Source organism: Anguilla rostrata, chromosome 16 (assembly GCF_018555375.3).
Source record: "Anguilla rostrata isolate EN2019 chromosome 16, ASM1855537v3, whole genome shotgun sequence".
NCBI lineage: Eukaryota > Metazoa > Chordata > Actinopteri > Anguilliformes > Anguillidae > Anguilla > Anguilla rostrata.
In genome coordinates this window covers 4,760,861-4,785,466 of record NC_057948.1, presented here as the reverse complement: position 1 = coordinate 4,785,466, position 24,606 = coordinate 4,760,861, and the positions used below count along the sequence as shown (strand labels likewise).

Below are 24,606 nucleotides of genomic sequence, written 5' to 3'. Positions count from 1 at the left end.
GCGCGTACCGCGGCCTACCGCGAAGCGCCGCGGCAACGTCCTTCGCTTCAGGCGAAGCCTCGCCCGGGACTGATCTGAGAACAGCGGCGCAATCCCGCGGTCGCAGAGCGCTAAATCGGGAACCTTTACATTACATGACATTGCAGGCATTTGGCAGACGCTCTTATCCAGAGCGACGTACAACAAAAGTGTATAACCATAACCAGGAACAAGTATGACGAAACCCCCTAGAGAGAAGTACCGGTCCAAGTGCAGGGAACAACCGCATAGTTCAACTTGGACCCTGAAGGTTAAACTGGTTAACACTAACACAACGAGAACGGCAACAACGCAGTCTATGGAAAAAATACAAGCAGTAGTTAAGACAGTTAATGCACCTAAGTCACCTATCTTCGCCAGACTCACCCCTGCGCACGTATCGCTCAGCTACTGACCGCCTAGCGTCCGTGAACGCGCGGCTCATTGCGCATTACCGCCATCGTTTCCCTTAACGAGGGCGGGAGCCATTATTAATTACATTTATATAGCACTTTTTTCCAAATGCTCAAAGTGCTTTTACAGTAAAGGGGAACTCACCTCACCCACCACCGACGTGTAGCACCCACCTGGGCGATGCACGGCAGCCCAGAACGCTCACCACACATTAGCGAAGGTGGAGAGGGAGAGAGACATTTATTTAGCCAATTAAATCTGGGGATGATTTTTTAGTGGCAAGTTTTTGCGAGAGCCAGATCTGGGATTTTGGCCAGGACACCGGGGAGAACCCCCTAACTCTTAGCGATAAGTGTCACGGGATCTTTAGTGACCACAGAGAGTCAGGACCTCGGTTTTAACGTCTCATCCGAAAGACGGCACCTCCTACAGCACAGTGTCCCCGTCACACGGTGACGTGACCGCGACGCCGGCCGCCGGGCTGCGGCAGCGCCCGACTTCGAGACGCCGCGCAGCCCGGGGCGGACTCGGCGTCCGCGTTCGACCGGGATTCGTGAACGTCAAAGAGGAGTAAATGGTAAATGGACTGCATTTATATAGCTTTTATCCAAAGCGCTTTACAATTGATGCCTCTCATTCGCCAGAGCAGTTAGGGGTTAGGTGTCTTGCTCAAGGACACTTCGACATGCCCAGGGCGGGGTTTGAACCGGCAACCCTCCGACTGCCAGACAATCGGTCTTACCTCCTGAGCTATGTCGCCCCTGGCCTAAGCCTAGGAGTGACGTAATTAGGCCACGCCCCCCACGAACAATCCGGACGGGTTCGACGAGGATACCAAATCCCTCGTTGCGAGTGGAGTTTTTCTTTCTTTCTTCTTCCGTTTCTACTTGCGGCCGCTTTAATACCGCGTTTTCTCACTCGACGCCGTCGCGGCGTTCGTACTAGCTTAGCTCCTCGGGCCGTTTCGCCTCGCCGAACGCCGTCTGCATTAAAGCAGACGGGATACGCTGCGTCACCGAGGAGATTTGGCACAAGACGGCCGGAGCGGTTAAATTTTGAGTAGGAGTAGCTCTCTCCGCCAGCGGGTAGCGTCGGGGGCGGGGGGGGGGGGGGTCTGCTGGTCCTTTGATTACTTTTCCCCGTGATTCCTTGCTTCCATTACCTCCCTTTATTTACCCAGACTAATGAAAAACACGTCTGTGAAACTGATTGAACTCCTGTCGGTGGAGAGCCTAGCGAGGAGCGAAACTCAAAATGCACCGAAGGAGGAGGGAGGAGGGGTTGGGAGGGGTTGGGAGGGGGAGTGGGGGGGGGGGTGCGCACCAAACAGGAGCAAACAAACAGAGAGCGACCTGGAGGGAACTTGCGAGGCGAAGCACGCCTGGATGAGACGGCTGTGGCCCAGTGTGTTGCCAGATTGGCCAGATTCCCATCCAGTTGGGCTGCTTTTTATATGCCATTGCGCGGGGGGGGAGGGAAATGGCTTTGGGGCGGGTTTACCGTTTTCAAATCTGGCAACGCCGCTGCCGTGGCCTGACTTTATAAGAGCTTGCAGAAGGGCCGTCAGGTGGGAGGGGCTGCTGGACGGCGTCGCGATTCGCTCACGCCCCCCCCCTCCCCTCCCCCCGCCCTCCCAGCACGCGGTCAGAGCCGCAGCCATGCACCCGGCGTGTGGACTACACGCGAAACGGTCGTTACGAGTCCCCGTTTAACAGATTTATAAATCACCCCGGCCACGTTTAAACAACAGGCCACGCTCAAAGGCTCACGATAGCGCAGCGGCGTCCTTTCCGCAAAGGCTCGCGCCGCTTCAACGCCAGCCTGAGTTAGCGCGCGCTAACGCGGCGCGAGGACGTCATTCGAATCCATGAGCCCGCGCGCTAGGGCTCGGGCTAGCGCAGCACAGCCATTTAAATCAATGGGCGAGCGCGGGGCTCGCGTTGCCATAGCAGCGCTATTCAAATGGTGCGATAAGCGGTTTGACAAGGAGAGCCCGAGCCTTCCGGAACGCAGGAGCCCGGGGTCCTGAAGGGAGGAGGAGGAGGGCGGGCCGTCCTGTTCACTGCCTGACGTTTTGGGAAGAATTCTCTGACAGCTCTGTGGTGGGAGGGAGGGCGCGGGGGGGGGGGGGGGGGGGCACACAGAAGGGACAGAAATAGCCCAGAGCGGCAGGGCTGGTAGAACAACACGGCCGGGGGGGGGTGGGGTTTGGGGGGGTTGGGGCAGTCATGCTGAGGTGTGTGGGAACTGCAAAGGGAAAGGGAGGGAGTGAGAGAGAGAGAGAGAGACAAATGGAGACACAGAGGCGTAGTGGGAGACAGATATATGGAGAAAGGAAGAAAAGAGAGGGGGGGAGCGAGAGAATGAGAAAGCGAGGGAGAGGGGGCGAGAGATGGAGTGGGAGTGAGATGTCGAGGAACGGGGAGTGAGAGAGGAAGTGGGAGAGGACGTGTCTGATGGAGGGATGGGGGCGAGTGAGTGATGGAGAGAGCGGAAGATAAACACTGAGAGACATAGGTTACACGACAATATATCTCCACATTGCTCAAATTATAAAGAACTGCATAAAGACGTTTTCTGTTGCTGTGAATGTACACTACTTCAGTATTATTATACACATGTTGTTATCCATCAGTATTAATATTTGAATTGAGTTACATAGGTTTTGGCCATATTAATCATTTTCTGCCAATAAAGCTACCATAATGTGTATGTGAACTGAATTTGTGACACACAGCAGCGAGAGGTAGTGTGAGAATTTCTTATTGCATTCTTTGTAAACAACTGCTTTGGCAATGCTGCATACAGCAATAGTATGCTGACATGTGGTCATTCCAATATAGCCTATTAATTTCAATTTGAGTGTGTGTGTGTGTGTGTGTGTGTGTGTGTGTGTGAGAGAGAGAGAGAGAGAGAGAGGTTCAAAAACTATGTCTACCAAAGCTGACTGTTAGAATTCCCACCTTTCCTATTCTATCAGATACACAAATGATTAAAAAAAAACATTTGGGGAACAAACAAATGCAACAAACCTAGTTGCACAATTAGTTATAAATTACATGAACTGAGAGAAAACATATGAACTACTCAATTGCTTTTGTATCATCCACACGCTTGCATGGCTTCTGTGCATTTCTGTGTCATCTTTTTTCTACCTTTTTATATTTGCTCATACGGATTGTAACATACATAGTGAGCATTACCGTGCTCTTCCGTTCATCACCATTATCAATGCTACATTGCTTTGGTAAATTTAGAATCTCTCTTGACGCGCCAATAAAGTATGGCTGGAATTGAGCAGGAGAGAGGCAGATGGAGAGAGAGAGAGAGAGAGGGAGAGGAAGGGAGATGCAGATGAAGAGATAGGGGCTGCGAGGGAGAGGAAGAGACAGGCAGAGAGGAGAGAGACAGCGGGAGATGCAGATGAAGAGAGAGGCAGAGAGGGAGAGGAAGAGACAGGCAGAGAGAGGGAGACAGCGGGAGATGCAGATGAAGAGAGAGGCAGAGAGGGAGAGGAAGGAACAGGCAGAGAGCGAGGAAGCGATAGAGGCAGAGAGAGAGGCAGGTAAAGAAATGGAGGCATAGGAAGTCAGAGAGAGAGAGAGAAACAGAGGAAGAGAGGGAGAAGCAGAGGAATAAAGAGGCAGATGAGAGAGAGAAAGAGGCAGAGAGAGTGAGGGAGAGGGAGATATCCCTGTGTGTGGGCCGGCCACAGGGCACACCTCCAACAGGGGGGTGACAGGCGTGTCAGGGGGGGGGGGGGGGGTTTCAATGGACTCAAAGCGCTCTGTTTAAATCCCCTTTCTCCACAGCTTAAACAGCCTGCACAGAGGGGGGGGGGTGGGCGGGGGGCACACAACACAGCAGAACTCAGCGGCACGACACCCCCCCCCCCCCCCATTGGCACGGATGAACAGAAGAGAAAGGAGGAGAAACAGGCCTCTACTGTTCTCCGTGCACCCACTGGGGGGGGGGGCTCTCCAGGGACTAAACAACGCCCTGGTCGGATTTCCGAAGGCCCAGGTGAACGATGGCAACGGGCGGGAATCGCAAACAGAAGAGACTCTTGCTCTCGCTTAATGCTCAAAAAAAAAAACAATGACATTTAATGTAGCAGTTCTGGACCGGATCCCCACCGGTCCCAGAGTCTGGCAGTTTCTCTCTCGCATCCAGCCTCTGAGGACGAGCAGCGTGTGCGCGGTGCAGCCGCTGACGTACAGCTCCACCTACTGGCGGTACGAGGCAACGACAGCTTTCAGGAACACGGTCTCCGGAAGGCTCCTCGTCATGTTCTGCAAATCACGGGGTATTTCACAGAGCGGGGGGTGGGGGGGGTGTTTCGAGTAAAGCACGGAATAGCTTCTGTAATAGATTTGGGGGTTCTTGGTTTTACTCAGTGCAGTTATCCACCTATCTCAGTAATCCTGCTTCGTGAAAGCGGGCCCTGGTGTAGAAAGGACTTTTACACCGTCGCAGTGAAGTTCCGCGTGCCTCGTCATCCGGTCGGCGGGTAGATTGGACGGTACAAGGTGACGGTAGCGGCGGCTATTTGTGAAATAATACGCCGAAGTGCGTGACGCTAGCTGCTTGGTAAAGATCAACCTCGCCCTCAACAAGCGAGAAATAACCACATGAACATAATGATACGACAATATAAAATACGATGAACTTTCACATCTTGCTAAAAACCCGAATGCCATGCCATTCTTTACCATAAAGAGTGATTCAGGAACGAGGCTGGGAACTGTTGCACAGCCACTTAGGAAACAGACTAATCCGCCAATAATGCTTCTAATGTTAAGGAAACTACAGAGCACAAAGAACAGTACAGAAGTAAACACAAACAAGCCTTGCAATTAAACTTAATTTAATAAGGAGCCATTTGACAGACTTCGTGCAACAGGAAGGAAGTCCTTCGGTTCGTTGTTTTGTATCAGTAGGCTAATAGAACACGCTCCCGGCTTTCTTCCAAACGCAAACAACGTGGTCCCTGAACCTTACTGCGCACGGTTTATATGCAAAAATGTCATTTTTCCTGTTCCTGCTTTTGTTTTGTAACGATGTAGCCTACCGTTGTGATTTCAATTCGCAGGAGCGGCCGCTGTCCCCAAACGTCATAAAAAGTGAAATGAGTTTCTAGGAAACAGAAGCTATAGCCTACTAAGGCAAGAACAAAAACGGAGCCGAAGACGAGGGAACGAGCTCTTGGGATAAGTTGGGTGTCGAAACGAGACAGTCGGAGAAAAGCAAGAGGTTGGTTCGGCTGTTCTCACTCTTTTGGGGAAAGCAGGTTCTCCATCCCCACAGCTGTAGTTGCTGCTACAGCAGCATCATAGACGCTTTAGCAGGGAACCGTATACACAGCTCTATTGCTGCTGCTGCGCTGATAGAGCCCCGACAGATTAAGGCCCGTATTCAATCAACATTTTGTCCTTAACTGAAAAACCAATTAAGCCCTTGGGAAGAGTAGGTTTTTGAAATTTTTTTTTCCTTCAAAATTTTAAGTCAGTTTGGAACTCAATTGCTTTGAGTTACCAGTAGTGATTGTTACATTCCCGTTTAGAATATTCAATTAAAAACATTCTAATCACATATTTGCGGTCTTATGCCTTGAAGGGTTAAAAGCAAGAAATTTTGTTGAGCGATCTCTAAAACGTAGTCGCCAAACTGAGTCGGTGAAGTATAGCACTTCCCTTTTCTCATTACGCAAAGTTAAGGACAAATGTTGATAAAATACAGGCCTAAGTTTGCCTGCGTTTTCTAACCCCAACTTCTTTTTTTCCCACTTTGCTAATTTGCATTTAATAAAATAGTAAGTAAAAAAATATTTAAAAAAAAAAAAACGTCGGCACTGCAGTCATAAATTACCTCTTTCTGTTCTGATCGCATAACAATGGCGTCTTCGGTTTCAGTTACGTCCCAGATAAGTGGCACGTCGTAGGAGAGAGAGAGACGCTGAAAGAAAACGTGACTGCCATCGTCTCTGTGAAACACCGCGTTCTTGGAAGGAATCTCGCCAAACGAACGGGAACGAGAACTCAACCGCTTTTTTGAAGCTGATTGCTGATTACCTCCCACGTCGCGAGCCACATATCCAAAAAGATGCCGCCCACAGGTAAATGGCCGCCGATTTGCTCAAGTGCGGGTAATTTCAGTCTAGCGGCTTGCGCGTGCCTATTGAGTTACCGACTAAAGTGCTTTTGATTTAGCACGCTGGGAATTACCTTTTGTCCTGATTACTTCAGTTGACGTCGCTGGACAGTGAGAGCTTTGAGGAGATATTCAGATACCATATTTTAAGGCCCGGATACAATCAGAAAAAAGAACAAACAGCAAGCAGCATTAGTCACAGACTGAGTCACTTGTGAAAGACTTGAAGACTTTCTCTGCAGTGTACGTTGACTGCAGGTGGAACACCTGACACGTCTTTAGACTGGAACGATGTGTCTTTTAACTGAGTTTATCTGTGGCCTGGAACAAGGGCCTACTAGGCTGCCATAAGCAGGCGCTTCGGGCAGCTAATGAACCCTTTAAAGAGTAGGTTTCTTTGGAATGTTTTTCAAAATTCTAAGTCAGTGTTGTAGAACTCCATTGCTGTCAGTTGCCAGTAGTGATTGTTACATCAGCATTATAATGTTCTAATCACATTTTTTGTGATCTCACACCTTGAAGGGTTAAGAGGGACGCCAAGGGTGGCTGGTTGTGGGTCAGAGCGCGGTGCAAAGCCGCGTCTCTTCTGCTTCCGCCGCAAGGAACAGACTTGGTCTGATCCGCATCAGCGTCAAACAAAATGGCCGCCTTCGGCGGCAGAACGCCAGCCCATAGGCCCGGCCCTTTCTCGAGCTCAGAGTCCTACCCTGCTTATCTAAGTTTGCCACGGGGCTGCCTGACTGGCATTTCCCCCCCTGACTCTCCCGGTACACGCTTACTTCATTACAATAAAGGCCGAGCCGCTGCCGGCTACATCCAACCCGGCAATTACATTCACAAATTCCCATTAGCAGATAAGGCTTTGACAACGGGGGCCCTCGGAAGGAGACGAAAGGTAATTAATTCTGCCGGAACAAGGTGCCCCCCCCCCGCCCGCCCGCCCGCGCGTATTTCACACTCATTAATGCGGTACAGCGGCCCGGCTTAAAGGGACTTTTCTGACAGGGGAAGGCACGACGGCGAGGTTTCGCAAGGGCGAAGGTGAGCGTACCTCTTTCCTCTGGGCGGGGTTTCGCGGGGCGGCGAGGGGGCGGCGGCCCACTCGGGACTGCGGGGGGCGGGGCCTGCGGTGGGCGTGGCCACGCTCGGCCCTTCCTCCCAGGCCCCACCCTCCTCAGTGTCCCAGGGCCCGGCCTCGCTGGCGGGCTCCACGGACATGTGCAGGCGGCCCTGAGAGAGAGAGAGAGAGAGAGAGTGAATACGTGGTGAGGCAGGGCGGGGCTGGGAGGGGTGGGGCTGAGGAGCAGGGTGAGGGCCAACGATGCTAATTATAATCCTACAGCCAATACCCCATCCCACACACTCAGAGACCCTGCCCAATTTATCACACCCACCCCATCCCACACACTCAGAGACCCTGCCCAATTTACCACACCCACCTCATCCCACACACTCAGAGACCCTGCCCAATTTATCACACCCACCCCATCCCGCACACTCAGAGACCCTGCCCAATTTATCACACCCACCCCATCCCACACACTCAGAGACCCTGCCCAATTTATCACACCCACCCCATCCCACACACTCAGAGACCCTGCCCAATTTACCACACCCACCCCATCCCACACACTCAGAGACCCTGCCCAATTTATCACACCCACCCCATCCCGCACACCCAGAGACCCTGCCCAATCTATCACACCCACCCATCCCACACATCAGAGACCCTACCCAATTTATCACACCACCCATCCCACACACTCAGAGACCCTGCCCAATTTTCCACACCACCCCATCCCACACACTCAGAGACCCTGCCCAATTATCACACCCACCCCATCCCCACACTCAGAGACCCTGCCCAATTTATCACACCCACCCCATCCCACACCTCAGAGACCCTGCCCAATTTATCACACCCACCCCATCCTGCACACTCAGAGACCCTGCCCAATTTATCACACCCCCGGCATTCCTGCCACACTCAGAGACCCTGCCCAATTTATCACCCACCCCACTCCCACACACTCAGAGACCCTGCCCAATTTACCACACCACACCCATCCCACACACTCAGAGACCCTGCCCAATTTACCACACCCCCCATCCCACACACTCAGAGACCCTGCCCAATTATCACACCCACCCCATCCCACACACTCAGAGACCCTGCCCAATCTATCACACCCACCCCATCCCACCACTCAGAGACCCTGCCCAATTTATCACACCCACCCCATCCACACACTCAGAGACCCTGCCCAATTTATCACACCCACCCCATCCCGCACACTCAAAGACCCTGCCCAATTTATCACACCCACCCCATCCCACACACTCAGAGACCCTGCCCAATTTATCACACCCACCCCATCCCACACACTCAGAGACCCTGCCCAATTTATCACACCCACCCCATCCCACACACTCAGAGACCCTGCCCAATTTATCACACCCACCCCATCCCACACACTCAGAGACCCTACCCAATCTATCACACCCACCCCATCCCCACACTCAGAGACCCTACCCAATCTATCACACCCACCCCATCCCACACACTCAGAGACCCTACCCAATCTATCACACCCACCCCATCTATCACACCCACCCCATCCCACACACTCAGAGACCCTACCCAATCTATCACACCCACCCCATCCCACACACTCAGAGACCCTACCCAATCTATCACACCCACCCCATCCCACACACTCAGAGACCCTACCCAATCTATCACACCCACCCCATCCCACACACTCAGAGACCCTACCCAATCTATCACACCCACCCCATCCCACACATCAGAGACCCTGCCCAATCTATCACACCCACCCCATCCCACACACTCAGAGACCCTGCCCAATCTATCACACCCACCCCATCCCACACACTCAGAGACCCTACCAATCTATCACACCCACCCCATCTATCACACCCACCCCATCCCCACCACTCAGAGACCCTACCCAATCTATCACACCCACCCCATCCCCACACTCAGAGACCCTACCCAATCTATCACACCCACCCCATCCCACACACTCAGAGACCCTACCCAATCTATCACACCCACCCCATCCCACACACTCAGAGACCCTGCCAAATTTATCACACCCACCCCATCCCACACACCCAGAGACCCTACCCAATTTATCACACCCACCCCATCCCACACACCCAGAGACCCTGCCAAATTTACCGGGCAGTTTCTGGCTGCGATTATAGCAGAAATACTGCCGCAAAGAGGCACTGACACCAATTTTCATGCTTTCATTTGGTCTTCTATTCTACGCCCCATAATTAGCGCTTGAACAAAGTACACTTCAGGAGCTGCTTCAAATAATTGCATAAAATAAGTTGCGCGACACCTTACTAGAAAGCTACTTTATTTCAGATAGAAATATAAAGCCTCTAGCCGGTAGCTTCCATGATGATAACAGGGGCTCATGACGATGCTCTGATGAAGTCCACAGCATGACACTTCATACATTTTTTTTTCTTCAATTAAAGCTTTTTTTTTTCCATCGTTAGATCTCCTTTGAACTTTTGTATTAATTACGTCCGAGCATTTCATAGAAAGGTAAAGGCTTCAAAATAAGTAATTGTACCTTACTGAACCCGTGTTCAGCAGTTGTCTACGATCATGAAAATGCACTTTTGTACGTCGCTTTGGATAAAAGCGTCTGCCAAATGAATGTAATGTAAATGTAATGTTCATTAGTGATTAATGTGGTGTGGAACGTACAGAGGCGTTAATGGACTGCGAACGGCAGATAGCATTGCGAGCGGTGCGTTTGACACGGCTCAACGTTAACGACAGGGCAGGAGCGGGTCAGCGTAAAAAGGGCTTACTGAGAGCTCTCTCGCATCGGCAGCCCCCCAGGACGCGCCGGACGCCGAGGCGGACAACAACGCAGCCGCGTTCGTTATCGCAACGAAGGCGTCCTCTTATCGGAACGCAGCCCGGGGAGAGAAGGCCGGTCCGACGCTGCCTCCGCGCGCGTGCAGGACAGCGTCTCGCTGCTCCGCTAACGCTAAACGCGCCGTCTTTTTCCCCGGACTTACGCGCTCGTTTCTGCGTAGGCCTCGTTGCGCAGTTAACCCGCGGTCTAGCCGATTCTCCGCGCCGAGGAGAACGCACGAGGGGGGATGTGTGAGGATTGCGGACGGAGTGTAGCACAGTGGGTAAGGAACTGGGCTTGTAACCGAAAGGTCGCAGGTTCGATTCCCGGGTAAGGACACAGCCGTTGTACCCTTGAGCAAGGTACTTAACCTGCATTGCTTCAGTATATATCCAGCTGTATAAATGGATACAATGTAAAATGCTATGTAAAAGTTGTGTAAGTCGCTCTGGATAAGCGTCTGCTAAATGCCTGTAATGTAATGTGTTAGGCTTTTAAGGCTTTAGCAAAGGCCTGCGTGGACTGTTATGTGGTCTCTGTGCTAACTAGACACCAGACTCCTCACCATTTGTTTATATTTGAAAACTGTCAATCACATCGCGTGCCAAAGTATGACAGTGTCTGCGACATAAGGGCGACATAGCTCAAGAGGTAAGACCGATTGTCTGACCGAAACCTCGCCCTGGGCGTGTCGAAGTGTCCTTGAGCGAGACACCTAACCCCTAACTGCTCTGGCGAATGAGAGGCATCAATTGTAAAGCGCTTTGGATAAAAGCGCTATATAAATGCAGTCCATTTACATAAAATTCTAGCGCTGCGCGCGAGTAAGGGTTAACAGAGCTAGCGCGGGGCCGCGTCAGGACGCCGTAGCCAGGCTGCCGAACCCTTGCCCCGCTGTGCTATTTCGGCCGACCCAAAAGATCGCCGACGAGAACGTGGCTAATAAGCGCGCGTCGCTTTCATGCTAATAGTACGAAGCCTACTGACGTAGTTCGTTCGTGCATTATCTGCTCTTTTGCCACAATTAGAGCCAATTTCGGAGTGATTATCTAATTTGGATAAATGCAGCCCGAAGATTTCTGAAAGGTGGAACTCACAGAAGAAATTTCACTTTCATTAGCCACAATTAACCCATTATAGCATAATATTAGTGAGTAATGGGGGATATCTGTATAATCTTACAAGTTTTATACATTGATATATTCGCTTGCAAAATGTGGCGGGAAGGTTACTTGAGGTAACGGTGCTGTGCGCTGAGGACTGCTCCGGTGGGGGTGGGGGGGGGGGTGGCGAGCGGCCATGGCCACACGGAATCAGAGCAGCTCACACGCCGATCCGAGCCACAGGCGTCCCGCCGGGGGGGAGAAACGGGGGGTTCGGAGGGGGGCGCGCGGATTCGTCGCCTGCGCAGAACTCTGCGAGCCCTCTCTCGCGCTCCACAGACGCAAATATATACGCTTTAGCAGACTTTCTCAGCCAGAAAACTTCTACACCTTGTGTTTTTTTTTGTTGTTTTTTTTTTTTTTGACATACAGTCAATTTATGCAGCTGGATACTTACGAAAGCGTTTTAAGGTTAACCCTCTGAAGAGCAGGTGAGAGTCGGTGTTCGAGAACTCCTTTGCTTTCAGTTGCCTGTATCAATTGTGACATCAGCATTAAAATGTTCCATTAAGAACGTTCTAATCACGTATTTTGTGGTCTTACACCTACTAAGCAACTTCCTCAAGAGCGCAGTTGCAGTTTTCCCACAGGGCATCCAGACACTAGGAAATTCCCCCATTTCCACTTTGAAGGGATGAGCTTACATGGAAATTAAATAGACAGTTGTACAGTATGCGTTGTTAAATCCACATTTACGCTGCACGTTTGCGCACTTGCGCACCCGGTCATGTGACGTCATTTGAATATTGTTGGAGAAACGGGATCATGACTTGACGTAGGTCAGGGCGTTCGGTCGAGCTGAGGGTTGCAGCTGCCTCACGCGCTTGGCGAACAAACACGCGCGGATTACAGATCGCATCGTTACCTCGTTCCCCGTACTTCTGAATCGACCAATCTAAGGCCCACGCACGTGTTCCAGCAGAACTGCATATATATCACTGTTTCAAGCATTAGAAACATCATTAAAAGCTTCAGTAACCTCCAGCAATTCATTGCCCCTTAAATACAGCCACAGGTGCCAATTAACTCCCAATCAACTCCCAATTATGAAGAATCGGCCAATCAGAAGCTTCTAAAAAGCCATTACATCGATTTCTGGAATCTTCCAGGCTGTTTAAAGAGACAGTCAACTGTCTCCTATCGATTGTTTTAAAATGACCTCTGACGCGAACAAAGTAGATACCCTAATTGACTTGCCAAAAGAAATGTATGGTAACATGAAGACATAAACCAGGTAGGTTTACAAACTCTGAGTTTGAATATGTTTAGCCTGGGTTTATGTAAACCTTTGGCCTCAACTGTATATTCTCTTATGCCCGAAAGTGAGGGACATTCAATAAAAATAAAACGTATAACATTTGTTATAAATATTTCTACTGCAGTATGTTTTTGTTGTCCAAGACACTTTTGTTATGTCAAAAAAAATTTAAATACCGAAACTTTTCTGCGGGGTCTCAGGAGGACACGGTACGAGAAAGGCAACCCAGCGCTCTCCTCCGTTACCCTTCCAGAACATTCAATAAAGGGATAACCAGAACCCAGCAGCAACTCGCTCCTTACCGCTGTTCTTACAATTGTGCTCAAAGGCCTCTGTCATGTGACAGGGCGCTGCTTGCTTCAACGTGATCTGCCATCTGCACTTATGTAAGACATACACTCTCACCTCTTCTTATGTGCTCACACACACAGGCGTAATTTTAACAGAAGGGTCAGATAAGGGAGAAAAGGTGAAAGTTTGGCTTAACAAATATGTGGCTGGTGTAAGATATAAATTAGCCTATATCTTATTTTATCTGTTCTAATCTAGTCACCCAGCCTCTCAGAAGCCAGTGAAATGCAGGACCGACTTCCTTAATAGCAAAATTTTTCTGGGGGGAGGACCATCAACCCCACCATTGCCCCTACCCTCCCCCCCGCCCCCCCGCCTCCCAACCACCTGTACTCACAACACCCCTGTGTCCCCCCCACCTTTGAAATTAAAATTACGGCACTGCATGCGCACCTTTTCTATGCGTACAGTTTTGTGATTTCCGATCCAACGGCTTCAGATAATTGCACCAATCAATGCTTTGCACCGGAGGGCGTGCATCGCGGATTAGCGAATCCCGATCGGCCTCACCTTTTTGAACGGGGTGAGCGCCCTCTTCTGGACGCTTTGCGCCTCTCTCCCTCTCGCCTGGGACTTCTTCGCGAAGACGCCGAGGAGGGCGGCCAGGAGCACGCAGACGGCGGCCAGCACCACCACCGCCGCCAGCCAGCCGGCAAACTGAGCCAGCGGGGACACCGCCACCGCAGACGGAACCTGGGTCACCTGCGGAGGAGCCCGTTCAGAGCCACCGTCACTCAGCTGCTCAACCGCAGCTTCGCTATTCCACACAGAGCGCAGCGCTGAGCTGGAAACCGCAGCTAAAGAGCCGGAATGGCGGCTCAGGATTGAGGTGCACACACACAGACACACCACAGACACCAAAAACAAACAAGCGCACGTACACACAGACACACACAGACACACCACAGACACCAAAAACAAACAAGCACACGTACACACAGACACACCACAGACACCAAAAACAAACAAGCACACGTACACACAGACACACACAAACACCACAGACACCAAACACAAACAAGCACACGTACAGACAGACACACACAGACACACACACAAACACCACAGACACCAAACACAAACAAGCACACGTACACACAGACACACCACAGACACCAAAAACAAACAAGCACACGTACACACAGACACACACACAAACACCACAGACACCAAAAACAAACAAGCACACATACACACAGACACACACACAAACACCACAGACACCAAAAACAAACAAGCGCACGTACACACAGACAAACACACAGACACACACAGACACCACAGACACCAAACACAAACAAGCACACGTACACACTCACACACAACTTATCCTCCTGGGACCTGGAAAAATACATACAGCATATTTTATATTTTTTGATATAACGCGGGTATCTTGGATGACAAAACAATGTTGAAAACGCTGTCAAGAACATTATTTTATTTTTATTGAATGGCCCTTGTTTCAGTAGAATATATTGCTCTCCAGATTAAGACCAGAGACTCTCATCCCCTACAGGGGACAGGGATTAATTGTCGGGTCTCAGGAGGATATCGTACACATGTAGAAATAAAAAAAAATACCGGGAAAGGCAGGTTGTCATTCAGGGTGCCCAGGAGGTCTGGAAGCCTGTTAAGAATCGTTAAAACGTCTGCCGCGCTCATGGGCTTTCCGTCCTGGAGCACGACGAACTGCACGAGGACGCTGTCGCCGGCGGTCCTGCTGACCGAGTAGATCTCCACCTGAAGTAAGAGTGAGAGAACGAGAGAGAGAGAGAGCAGCCCTGAGTAATCCTAAATAACAGCGGAGCGCACTTATTTTTCAAGCCACGCCTGGGGCGGCAGTGTAGCATAGTGGGTAAGGAACTGGGCTTGTAACTGAAAGGTCACGGGTTCGATTCCTGGGTACTTAACCTGCATTGCTTCAGTATACGTCCAGCTGTATAAATGGATGCAGTGTAAATGCTGCGTAAAAAGTTGTGTAAATTCCTGTAATGTAATCAGATTCCCCCTTTCCTCCCTCCTCCACTCCGCCATCCCCCAACATCCCACCCGAACACAGCGACCGGCTCTTTTAAGACGCCACTGAACGCTGTCGGTGATTGGGGCCCAATCACCCGGGGGAAGAGGGGAGATCAGAGTGCGGGCAGAGTTCAGTTTGCTCGGTGGCCGGGGTTCTCACGCCAGGGGCCAGGCGGAGCGTACAGAGCTCTGGCACCTGGGAGCTCTGGTACCTGGGCAGACACGTCTCTTGGCTACTTCCGGCTGGTCGTGGCCGCCAAATCCTGCAGGTACATGCGCTCAGATACAGATTCTGCATCACTGCCCTCTAAATCCTGCAGGTACATGCGCTCAGATACAGATTCTGCATCACTGCCCTCTAAATCCTGCAGGTACATGCGCTCAGATGCAGATTCTGCATCACTGCCCTCGAAATCCTGCAGGTACATGCGCTCAGATACAGATTCTGCATCACTGCCCTCTAAATCCTAGAGGTACATGCGCTCAGATGCAGATTCTGCATCACTGCCCTCTAAATCATGCAGGTACATGCGCTCAGATCAGATTCGCATCACTGCCCTCAAATCTGAGGTACATGCGCTCAGACAGATTCTGCATCATCCTCACTCGCCCTCTGATCCATCATTCCTGCAGGTACATGCGCTCAGAGACAGATTCTGCATCACTGCCCTCTAAATCCTGGGTCATGCTGAGTGACAGTGCACATGCGATCCTCAGGACAGTAATACGTTGACACAGGTTCGAAATCCTGCAGGTGACAGTCGCTAGATCTGCATCGCTTTCTAGTAGCGTACTGCTAGGAAGTCCACTAAATCCTGGCCTGTCCCTGACTGAGGAGCTGACGAGGTGCCGTAAGGACGTTCCTTCCGTTAGGCAACATAAATAGCCGTTGACCGAGGGAGGGGGGGGGTCTGGATGATGTACGTACCGTGACGAGGGGGTCGGCAGCTCTCCTCGCTCTGGTCTGGTTCAGCCGGGACGCCTGCAGGAAGGTGAGCAGGAGCCCGTCGGCCACCGCGGTACGGAAGCCCTCGGCGAAGACGTCGACGGTGCCATTGACCTGCAGGGCGATCTCCAGCAGATGCTCCTGCAGGATGGCGGGGGCGGCGGTGGTGGGCGCCGAGGTGCCGTTGGGCCGGACCGGGCCGGGCGGGGAGACGGCCTGCGACGCCGACGTCCAGCCGCTCGTCTCCGCTCCCTGGCTCCTGGGCGTGCTGACAGGAGAAGGGGAGGACGTCGAGGACGACAGCGACGCCGGCTTTGACGACGCCGCGTCTGACGACGAGGTCACGCTCGTTACCAGGCCTGAGGCCTTGGAGGTGGGGAGAAGAGGCGTTGGTATGGTGGTTGGGAATGAGGCCAGAGAGAGGAGTGGCAGTGTTGAGTAGGAGCCAATCACATTTAACACAGTGCTATTAGCCAGAGAGAGAGATGGGGCACTCGCCAGCACGCTGGTACTCAGAGGTGGCCGCAGCTGTGTAATTGGCTGAGATGTAAGTTGTGGCGCAGTAATTGGCTGAGATGTAGGTCCCGGCTCTGTATTTATTGACGGTGCCTTAGTGGCTGGAATACTGGAAGAATAATAGTATTTTCCTGTCATGGAGGAGCTGGTGGTTGTAGCAGACGATGACTGCAATGGCGGTGTGAACTGTGTCAGGGGGAGGGGTGAGGAGATGGGCGAAAGCGACGAGGACGCGGCCGTTATTCCCACGGTGGACTCTGCCGCAAACGAGGGGACTGTTTTTGTCACAGAGGGGAGAACCAGAGACGGAGTGATGGCTGCTGTCAGCCCAGTCAGGGGAGCCAGTAAAGTCCTGCTCTGGGATGGGGGAGAGGAGGGCACCGACGTGCCTCTGTAAATCTGAGTGGGCTCCATGCTGAGGGGCGGAGCAGGGGGACCGAATGAGGTTGTGGGCCAGATGTCGGTCCTCGGCCCGTACGAGCCAAAATGGACGGACGTTACCGTAGATATCCCCTCCGGCAAATCTGTCTTAAATCCCGCAGACGTCCCGACAATGGTGGGGGAGAGGCTGAACCGAGAGGCCGAAGAGGAACGAGGTTCAGCACTGACCCCTGCTGGCGAGGAGGCGGAACTACCAGCTGACAGCCAGACAGGCGCCGCACAGAGGGTGTCAGAGTTCACCCCTACGCACGACGAGCCGGGAAACGAGGAAGTGGAAAAGCCGGGCGATAAGAGATCCGAGGCGTCCCCTACGGACGCGCCGTCTGCGCTGCTCGCTGAATTCGGCAGGGCATCAGAGACAGACGACGAAAGGGTGACCGATGTCATCAGATAAGACGGATGTAATGCCAGAATCGATGAAGAGGGGGTCATGCCTTCTGAATATGGCTTTTCTGCTGATGACAAGGAGATAAGCGATTTAATTTCACTTTTAGACAATTGCTCTGTACCTTCAAGCAGAAATGTCTTTTCTGATATTTGTGCTGAGGTGCGCGTTTCAAAATCGATCATTTCTGTCACAGAGGCAGTTGATCGTACGAGTTCTACAGGTACCGTTTTAAATGTGCTGCTGATGTGATGTAAGATGGAACTAACACCAAAAGAAGGATGGAGCGTATATTCGTTTCCTTCTGTACTGAAATGCATGGACGACCCGGGTACTGGTTGAATAAGGTGACTCACACTTTGAGTGTCCCAAAGAAATTGCCCTGAGCTTTCAGGGTCCACGCGACTAGAATAATCAGGCTGCAAAGTTTGCTGAACACTGACAGATGATATTGGTGCAAAAACAGTGTTATCCGGTTGTCTGTCAAATCCTGCAGTGTCCTCGAGCATTTCAGTTGAGACGGTTACACTCTGAGATTGATATAAATCTTTGAGGGATGTAAACACAGATGTCTCAGCAGATTCTACTGGCAAGGACAAAGAAGCAGATTTTTCTAAAGTTGCCCCGTCCACATTTTCATGCGACACTGAGAGAGTTTCGAGAGCTCCCGCCCCGAAACTTTCCAAACTGAAAATCGGCGTTTCTTTCAGAGAGGCAGAAGAAAAAAAGCCCCCCGTCTGCAAAACGGTCTCCTTGACTTCGACCTTGCCGTCGTCAGAGGCGGACGACGCAGAGCCAGGCCTGCTCAGCGGGGAAGGGAGGGGGGACGCGGAATAGCGGAAGTCAATATTTGAAGAGCTCTCCAAGCCTTCGCCGTAATAATGGGAAATAGACGGCGCCTCCAACTGGCTATGAATGAGAGGACCCTTGGAAAGGGCGGTGGATGATGGCGCATCGGAGGACACGTGGGGAGAACTGGGGCCCACGCTCTCGAGCTCCGTGTAGAGTCCATTACCCGCTGAATCAAAAATCGATCCCGTCACGACCGCCAAACGAGTTGTGGCTGTTGGAGATAATGCCTCAGTCTGGAGCCCGTCAATAACAATCTCGCTGTCGCTTAGACTCACTCTGGTTTCCATTACTGGTCCAAGTACATTGGACATCACATTCTCTGCCGAGGAGACAGAAACGGGGTACTGAGAGCCGCTAAGTCCAGAAAACGATGCGGGCTGCAAACTGTCTGGAGGGTGCTGTTCCGTCGTAACTCCTTGACTATCACGCAAAGAACTCGCTGTGGAAAACTCTGACAGGGTCTCCAGTCCAGGCGAAGTGCTCAGCTGATACTTTGTGGATGAATTGAGCCATATGCTTTCTTGTGAGGAGGTCAAAGGTTCATTTAATCCAACCCCCTTGGAACTGACTAACACAGGAGTATGTGCTGAAACATCTATGATGTGGTCACTATAGGTTCTGAGGGGCCAATGACTTCCAATGTACTCGTACAGACTAGGGGAGTAAACTGAGGGAAATAGAACTGTGTATTCAAATGAATCCGAATCGCTTGGTGTCACTGAGTCACTAGATTCAACTGGTAATTTAGAGTCTTCAAGCGCTGGGGTGGGCTGCATAGAGGAAGGAGCCTCAAGTGTATCTGTTAATGAGGGATCCGATGCTTCTGATGTACCGGCACCGTAGACTGAAGAACTCCAGTCGCTTGGAGATGATTCATACGACTGATGGTGCGGCACTGTATGCACAGAGGACAGGGGGAACTGTTCGGCTGTAGCGGGGGCACTGGGCTCAAAGGACTCATCAGAAGCACCGGCGCCAGCAGCAGGAGCAGAGTGAGGCGGGCCTCCGGTCGAAGACTGCAGAATCAGCGTGTCACCGGTTTCCATTGCTTCAGAACCTGCCGACTCAACGATGCTCTCTCGGAACGTGGGGCTGAGATCTGAAACATCACTGGGACCGTTTAAGATATTTAGAGACATTCTCCCAGAAGCCTGTCTCATTTCTTCATCTGACAGAGAGGGGCTGACCGTCATCCCATCAGAGACCCGTAACGATGTCATCCTACTAGTAGGGCTCGCAACCAGAAATGATGTTTGATGCCAGTAATCTAGGCTCTCTTTAAATGCCGTTGGTTCAACACTCGCCACATCATCAATAAAGCTAGCATCAGAGGTTGCAAGGGAAATGTTCAAAGACATTTCACTATCACTGTACAACTTATTCCAGGGAATTTCTGAGTCAGAATTAGCGTACGTTTCGCTACTAAGTCCATAGCTGCCGGCATGCTGGAATGATGGCGTTGGAGAGGTCTGGTGGGACTCCTCTGTCAGTGGTGTCTTTTGAAGTGCATCCGAAAGCTGCCGGTTATAATCTTCTGTGATTGCAAGATCAGTTGACAAATGGAAGCCAGAGGACCTTTCCACACTAACGGGAGTTCCATATATGGACATTAATTTCACTACGGAGTCCTGAGTGAAGCTGGCTCCGCCTGTAGCTGAGTCTGATTGGTAGAATGTTGACAGTGACATTGTGACATCACTCGAGGCCAGCGTACTGCTTGAAGTGCCCGTCCAGCTCTGGGTATCTGTAAGAGTGCTTGTGGCTAGAGTCATCGGCGGTGAGAGGGGAGTGGGAACATCTCTGCGAAATCTTCTTCCTCCACTCTTCCTGGCATCATCTTGAGCAAATAGCAGAGGGGGAAAAAATCAATTCCCAATTCCCCGAACTCTGTTTAATGCAGTCTCAAATAAGTATTACACAATACTACATGTGTTATATCCTCCTGAGACCCAGAAATTCAGTTTTTGTTTTTTGTAGGGGACATGAGTCTCCAGTCTTAATCCGAACAACCATATATTCTACTATGCTGAATAAGTTAGACAGTAAAATATCCGGTGATAAGTCTCACAGTGTACATAGGAGGCCAAGAGATCATATGTACTTTAAGAGTTGATTGAACACTGAACATTTCACCGTGTACACTACAAATGACATTCAATAAAAATTAAATAAATGATATCTTTAAAAATATTTTCACTGTAACATTGTCAAGACACATCTTTTCTGCTGGGATATAGATAATTTAACATTTTGAAATGTAATCCTGCACAGTAAAATGTCCAGTGTTAGTTCTAAACAGAGTTTATACGAGTCCACTCTGGCTGTAGTGCATTTAACACTGATGACTTTACTGTGTGGATTCTTACTAACTGATACACAGAGAATAAGTCTAAATCAAGACTTGCTTGAAATGGCATATTAGAAAATATATATTTAAACCACTGCAACTACTACTGAGTAACTACAAAAATTCTCTAGTGTTTCCGCTTGACCTTTTTTAGGAACTAATTGCCAAGTCGTCAGCCTCCTCTCAGTCCATGTGCACAGCCGTTGTTTTTCCCTCTGTTGAAAAACAATTTCAGACCGCATTTGAAAGGTCAAACAAGCCATTACACCATTTACTGCCATTGCTCCGCGCTTCATAAAACATTAACTGAAATATCGGCATTAAAATGAAGTAAAGGCATCGCAGTTGTTGTGTCACAGTGTTAATTATAAAGTCTGCCCACGGGGACAAACATTACGAATAGTCTTCTACGAGGGTAAACACTAAGCGTCGGGACGGGGAATTGGAAGTCTCTCATTAGCAGTCGCTAACCGAGCGCTGCACTGCTGTTCAGAAACAGTGTATGAACTTTCTATTTCATTTTGCCCGAGGAACTGTATCCTGATCTGCACTTAAATGACCCGACCCTCCCCTCCCTCTAAAAGGGCGGCCATAAATTATTCTTTTTTTTTTAACTTTTTTTTTTTTTTTAGCAGGGAAGCGATCCACTCTACTGAAAACCGAGCGGACTTACCAGCGAGAGGCCCCGTAGAACGTGGAAGCGTGTCCGAGGACAGCCGCTAACTTGCTGCAGCGGAGTGACTGTGAGGCCGCGCGAAGCGGCCTTCCTCGTGTCACATGGGTAAAAGTGCACCGTAATCACACCCTTTGATTCGGCGTTATCTGGTGTGAACAATGAACCAAATTAACGTTGCAGACGACCAGCTGCAGTTCTCTCCAGTGTTAATCACCATGTTTAATCGCAATTACCTACTGCACTCTGAATATACACTTAGTGGCCACTTGATTAGATACACCTACTCGTCAACACAAATAGCCTGCTCGTCCAACCAGCGAATCGTGTGGCTGTAACTCAACATACAAAACATTCAGACACGGTGAAGAGGTTTATTTATTGTTTTGCCAAACATTAGAATGGGCAAGTTGTGTGACCTATTTTGAATGTGGTATGATTGTTGGTGCCAGACATGGTGGTTCCAGCATCTCAGAAACTGCTGGGGTTATCACACACTGTCGTTTCTAGAGTTTACAGAAAAGGATAGAATAAGTAAAAGATATCCAGTGAGCACCGATTCTGTCAGCAAAAACGCCTTGTTAAATGAGAGAGGCCAGGAGAATGCGCAGCCTCGTTCCAGCAATCAGAAAGGCCACAAATGCTGAGATGACAACTGTTTACAATAGTGTTGTGCAGAAGGCCATCTCTGAACACATAGCATGTTGAACCTTGAAGCAGGTCTGCCTACAGTAGCAGAAGACTACCCCAGGTTCCACTCCTGTCAGCTAAGAACAGGAAGATGAGGCTACAGTGAGCACGTGATCACCAGACCTGGACGAGCAAAGACTGGAAAAATGTTGCCTGGCCTGAAAAATCTTAATTTCTGCAGCAACATGCAGAAGGTATGGTCAGAATTTGGCATACACAGCATGAATCCATGGACCCATCCTATCAACGGTTTAGGCTGGTGGTGGTGGTGGTGGTGTGTGTAATCTGGCACAGATTAGTCCCCAGGTCCATTAATATGAACTGGGCATCATTTGAATGCCATTGTATACCTAAACATCACTGCTTACCATGTGCATCCCTTTATGGCCAGTCTACCCTTTTTCAAATGGGTACTTCCAGCAGGATAATGTGCACCATATCACAAAGCATGCATCATCTCAAGCTGATTTCACAAACATGACCGTGACTGCAGTTTACTCCAATGGCCTGCACAGTCCCCAGATCTCAATCCAATTGTGCACCTTTGGGATGTGATGAAACAGCAGGTTTGCATCATGCACGCATGGCCGAAGAATCTGCAGGAATTGTGTGATGCTGTCGAATCAGAATGGACCAAAAATCCCCAAGGAACGTTTGCAGCATTTGATTGAATCCAAGCCGCGAAGAATTCATAATGATCTGGAGGCAAAAGGGTGTCCTACCCAGTACTAGATAGGTGTACCTAATAAAATGGCCACTAAGTGTACTATAAAGAGTACCATACATTTCCACTTGCAAAGTCTAACACGACAGACATCAATACAGTACCTTTATTTGCTTCCTGAAGCTGGAAATATGGCCAAGATTGATTATGGTCATATCGCCAGCAGGGGCACAGTGGTCTAAAATTAATTTGCTGAAAGATATGATAATAAATTGAATTTTATTGACAACCAGAAAACCTACAGTTCTCACGGATATAGAGACAGAACAGGATGTACTTTCAATTCTGGCCATGCAGAATCATCTACAAAGTTTGGCGCTCCTGCAACACACCGCAAAGCCTATTAAAATGCCACGAGTTGTCAGCCTGTTATAGTTTGATATATCAATACTGTGTAGACATGCTGCATGCGTCAGTGTGATTTTAAAGATAAAGGATAAGGCAACTTCACGCCTACCTGTGAAGCATCCATTTTGCAGACATCCTTGTGATTACACAGGCAGTATGTGAAGGATACATTCTTTGTTTGATAAATGTCACTACTGTTGTCCAAGAGAACACCTCTTAATTTGGACCAAAGCCCTGTAAACACAGAATTCAGAAAATTTAACATCTAATTTTGAAAGTACCTAGTAGCCTTATTTATTTCCTAGTGTCTACATATATACATTGACCCATTTATTATTCAAATATAGAGTTGCCAGAAGATTCATACTTCAAATAAAGGATGAATAATAACCTGTTCTATGCATGTGCATTCACCTCTAACATAAAAGCTGTTAAATCAGTATTTACTTTGTTGAACCTGTGATGTTAACTCAGCTAACACTGAGACTAAGTAAGCTGTATGCTATCTGTCGGCTGTAAGTGAACTGTATGGTGTTAGAACTCATTAAAGCTATTTTACATAAATTCAACATCAGTCCAAAAGAGAAGGAAGCAGAACGGGGAGTTTACCCTGCTTTGTACACGGTATAGGAACACTGGAGTTCAGCAGACACAAAACAAGAACCTTCAGCATTTTCCTTGCTTTCCCGTTTCCATGGAAACGAAGCAGCGTCCTCGTGAAACCAGAGGCAGTCTTAACTTGTGCTAGAAGCCACGCATCCTATAGGATAAAATAGGCTTGCTTACCGTTACTTGTGAAGATCGACCATATAACATAGGCATTGAGACAGAATAAATGACAAGTTTTTACAGAAGCAAGTCAAGCCTTAGTCTGCCTGATATGTAGCCTACATTTTAGGACAGCTGTTCAATTATTATTGTCTACAAGGTTAATTTGCCTTAGGTTTGATTAGCAGTAGCATCCCTGCGATGTTTATTGTAATGCAAATATCATAGCTCAACAACGTGTTTAAAAAACTATGTGGCTAACATTATATGCATTTCTTACCGTTCCCGCAGAGCTGACAGTCTGTAAGAGTTATGGTGTCTTGGTAACTCTCTCCCTTGCCACATGGCAGGGAGATGTCCCCAGCGAGCGGAAGCCTGTTTGAAACTCTGGCGCAGAGGACATCACTGGTTTCCAAGAAGGTATCCAGCTAACCACCTATAGCGTCTGTATCCATGTGTGCTCTATACTCATTAGTATTGATACGATAAGTTTTTTCTTCTTGTTGTTGTTCCGTTTCTCTTTATTGTGACATCTCATACTGAAACAATTAGGCTAAGTAAATATGCGCTGGAGACAGAATTGTGTGTCACTTATTTGAAGGGTTACAATATAACGTTAGGCTACTTTTTAGTTA

The 24,606-nt window shown here is 49.7% G+C and overlaps 1 protein-coding gene across 9 annotated transcripts in view; it reads right to left on the bottom strand.

Annotated features, from left to right (window-relative positions):
• Nucleotides 1-23,945, bottom strand: part of LOC135241747 (serine-rich adhesin for platelets-like) — a 133,717-nt gene extending 109,772 nt beyond the window's left edge. For 8 of the 9 annotated variants that reach the window (XR_010326102.1, XR_010326103.1, XR_010326105.1 and 5 more), the window contains exons 1-9: nt 23,813-23,945; nt 23,313-23,437; nt 22,960-23,047; nt 21,442-21,590; nt 20,914-20,983; nt 16,210-20,258; nt 14,844-15,002; nt 13,773-13,964; nt 7,634-7,812 (exon numbers count right to left, since the gene is read on the bottom strand). Coding sequence is in view for 5 of the 9 variants with exons in the window: in XM_064312386.1 (XP_064168456.1) it covers nt 7,634-7,812; nt 13,773-13,964; nt 14,844-15,002; nt 16,210-20,258; nt 20,914-20,983; nt 21,442-21,590; nt 22,960-23,047; nt 23,313-23,437; nt 23,813-23,876 (5,075 nt within the window). In the remaining 4 variants the exon portion in view is untranslated. Of the gene's footprint in view, nt 1-5,705; nt 5,812-7,633; nt 7,813-13,772; nt 13,965-14,843; nt 15,003-16,209; nt 20,259-20,913; nt 20,984-21,441; nt 21,591-22,959; nt 23,048-23,312; nt 23,438-23,812 lie in introns of those variants that run through there. The other variant, XM_064312391.1, reaches the window with a different exon arrangement.
• Nucleotides 23,946-24,606: the final 661 nt, after the last annotated feature.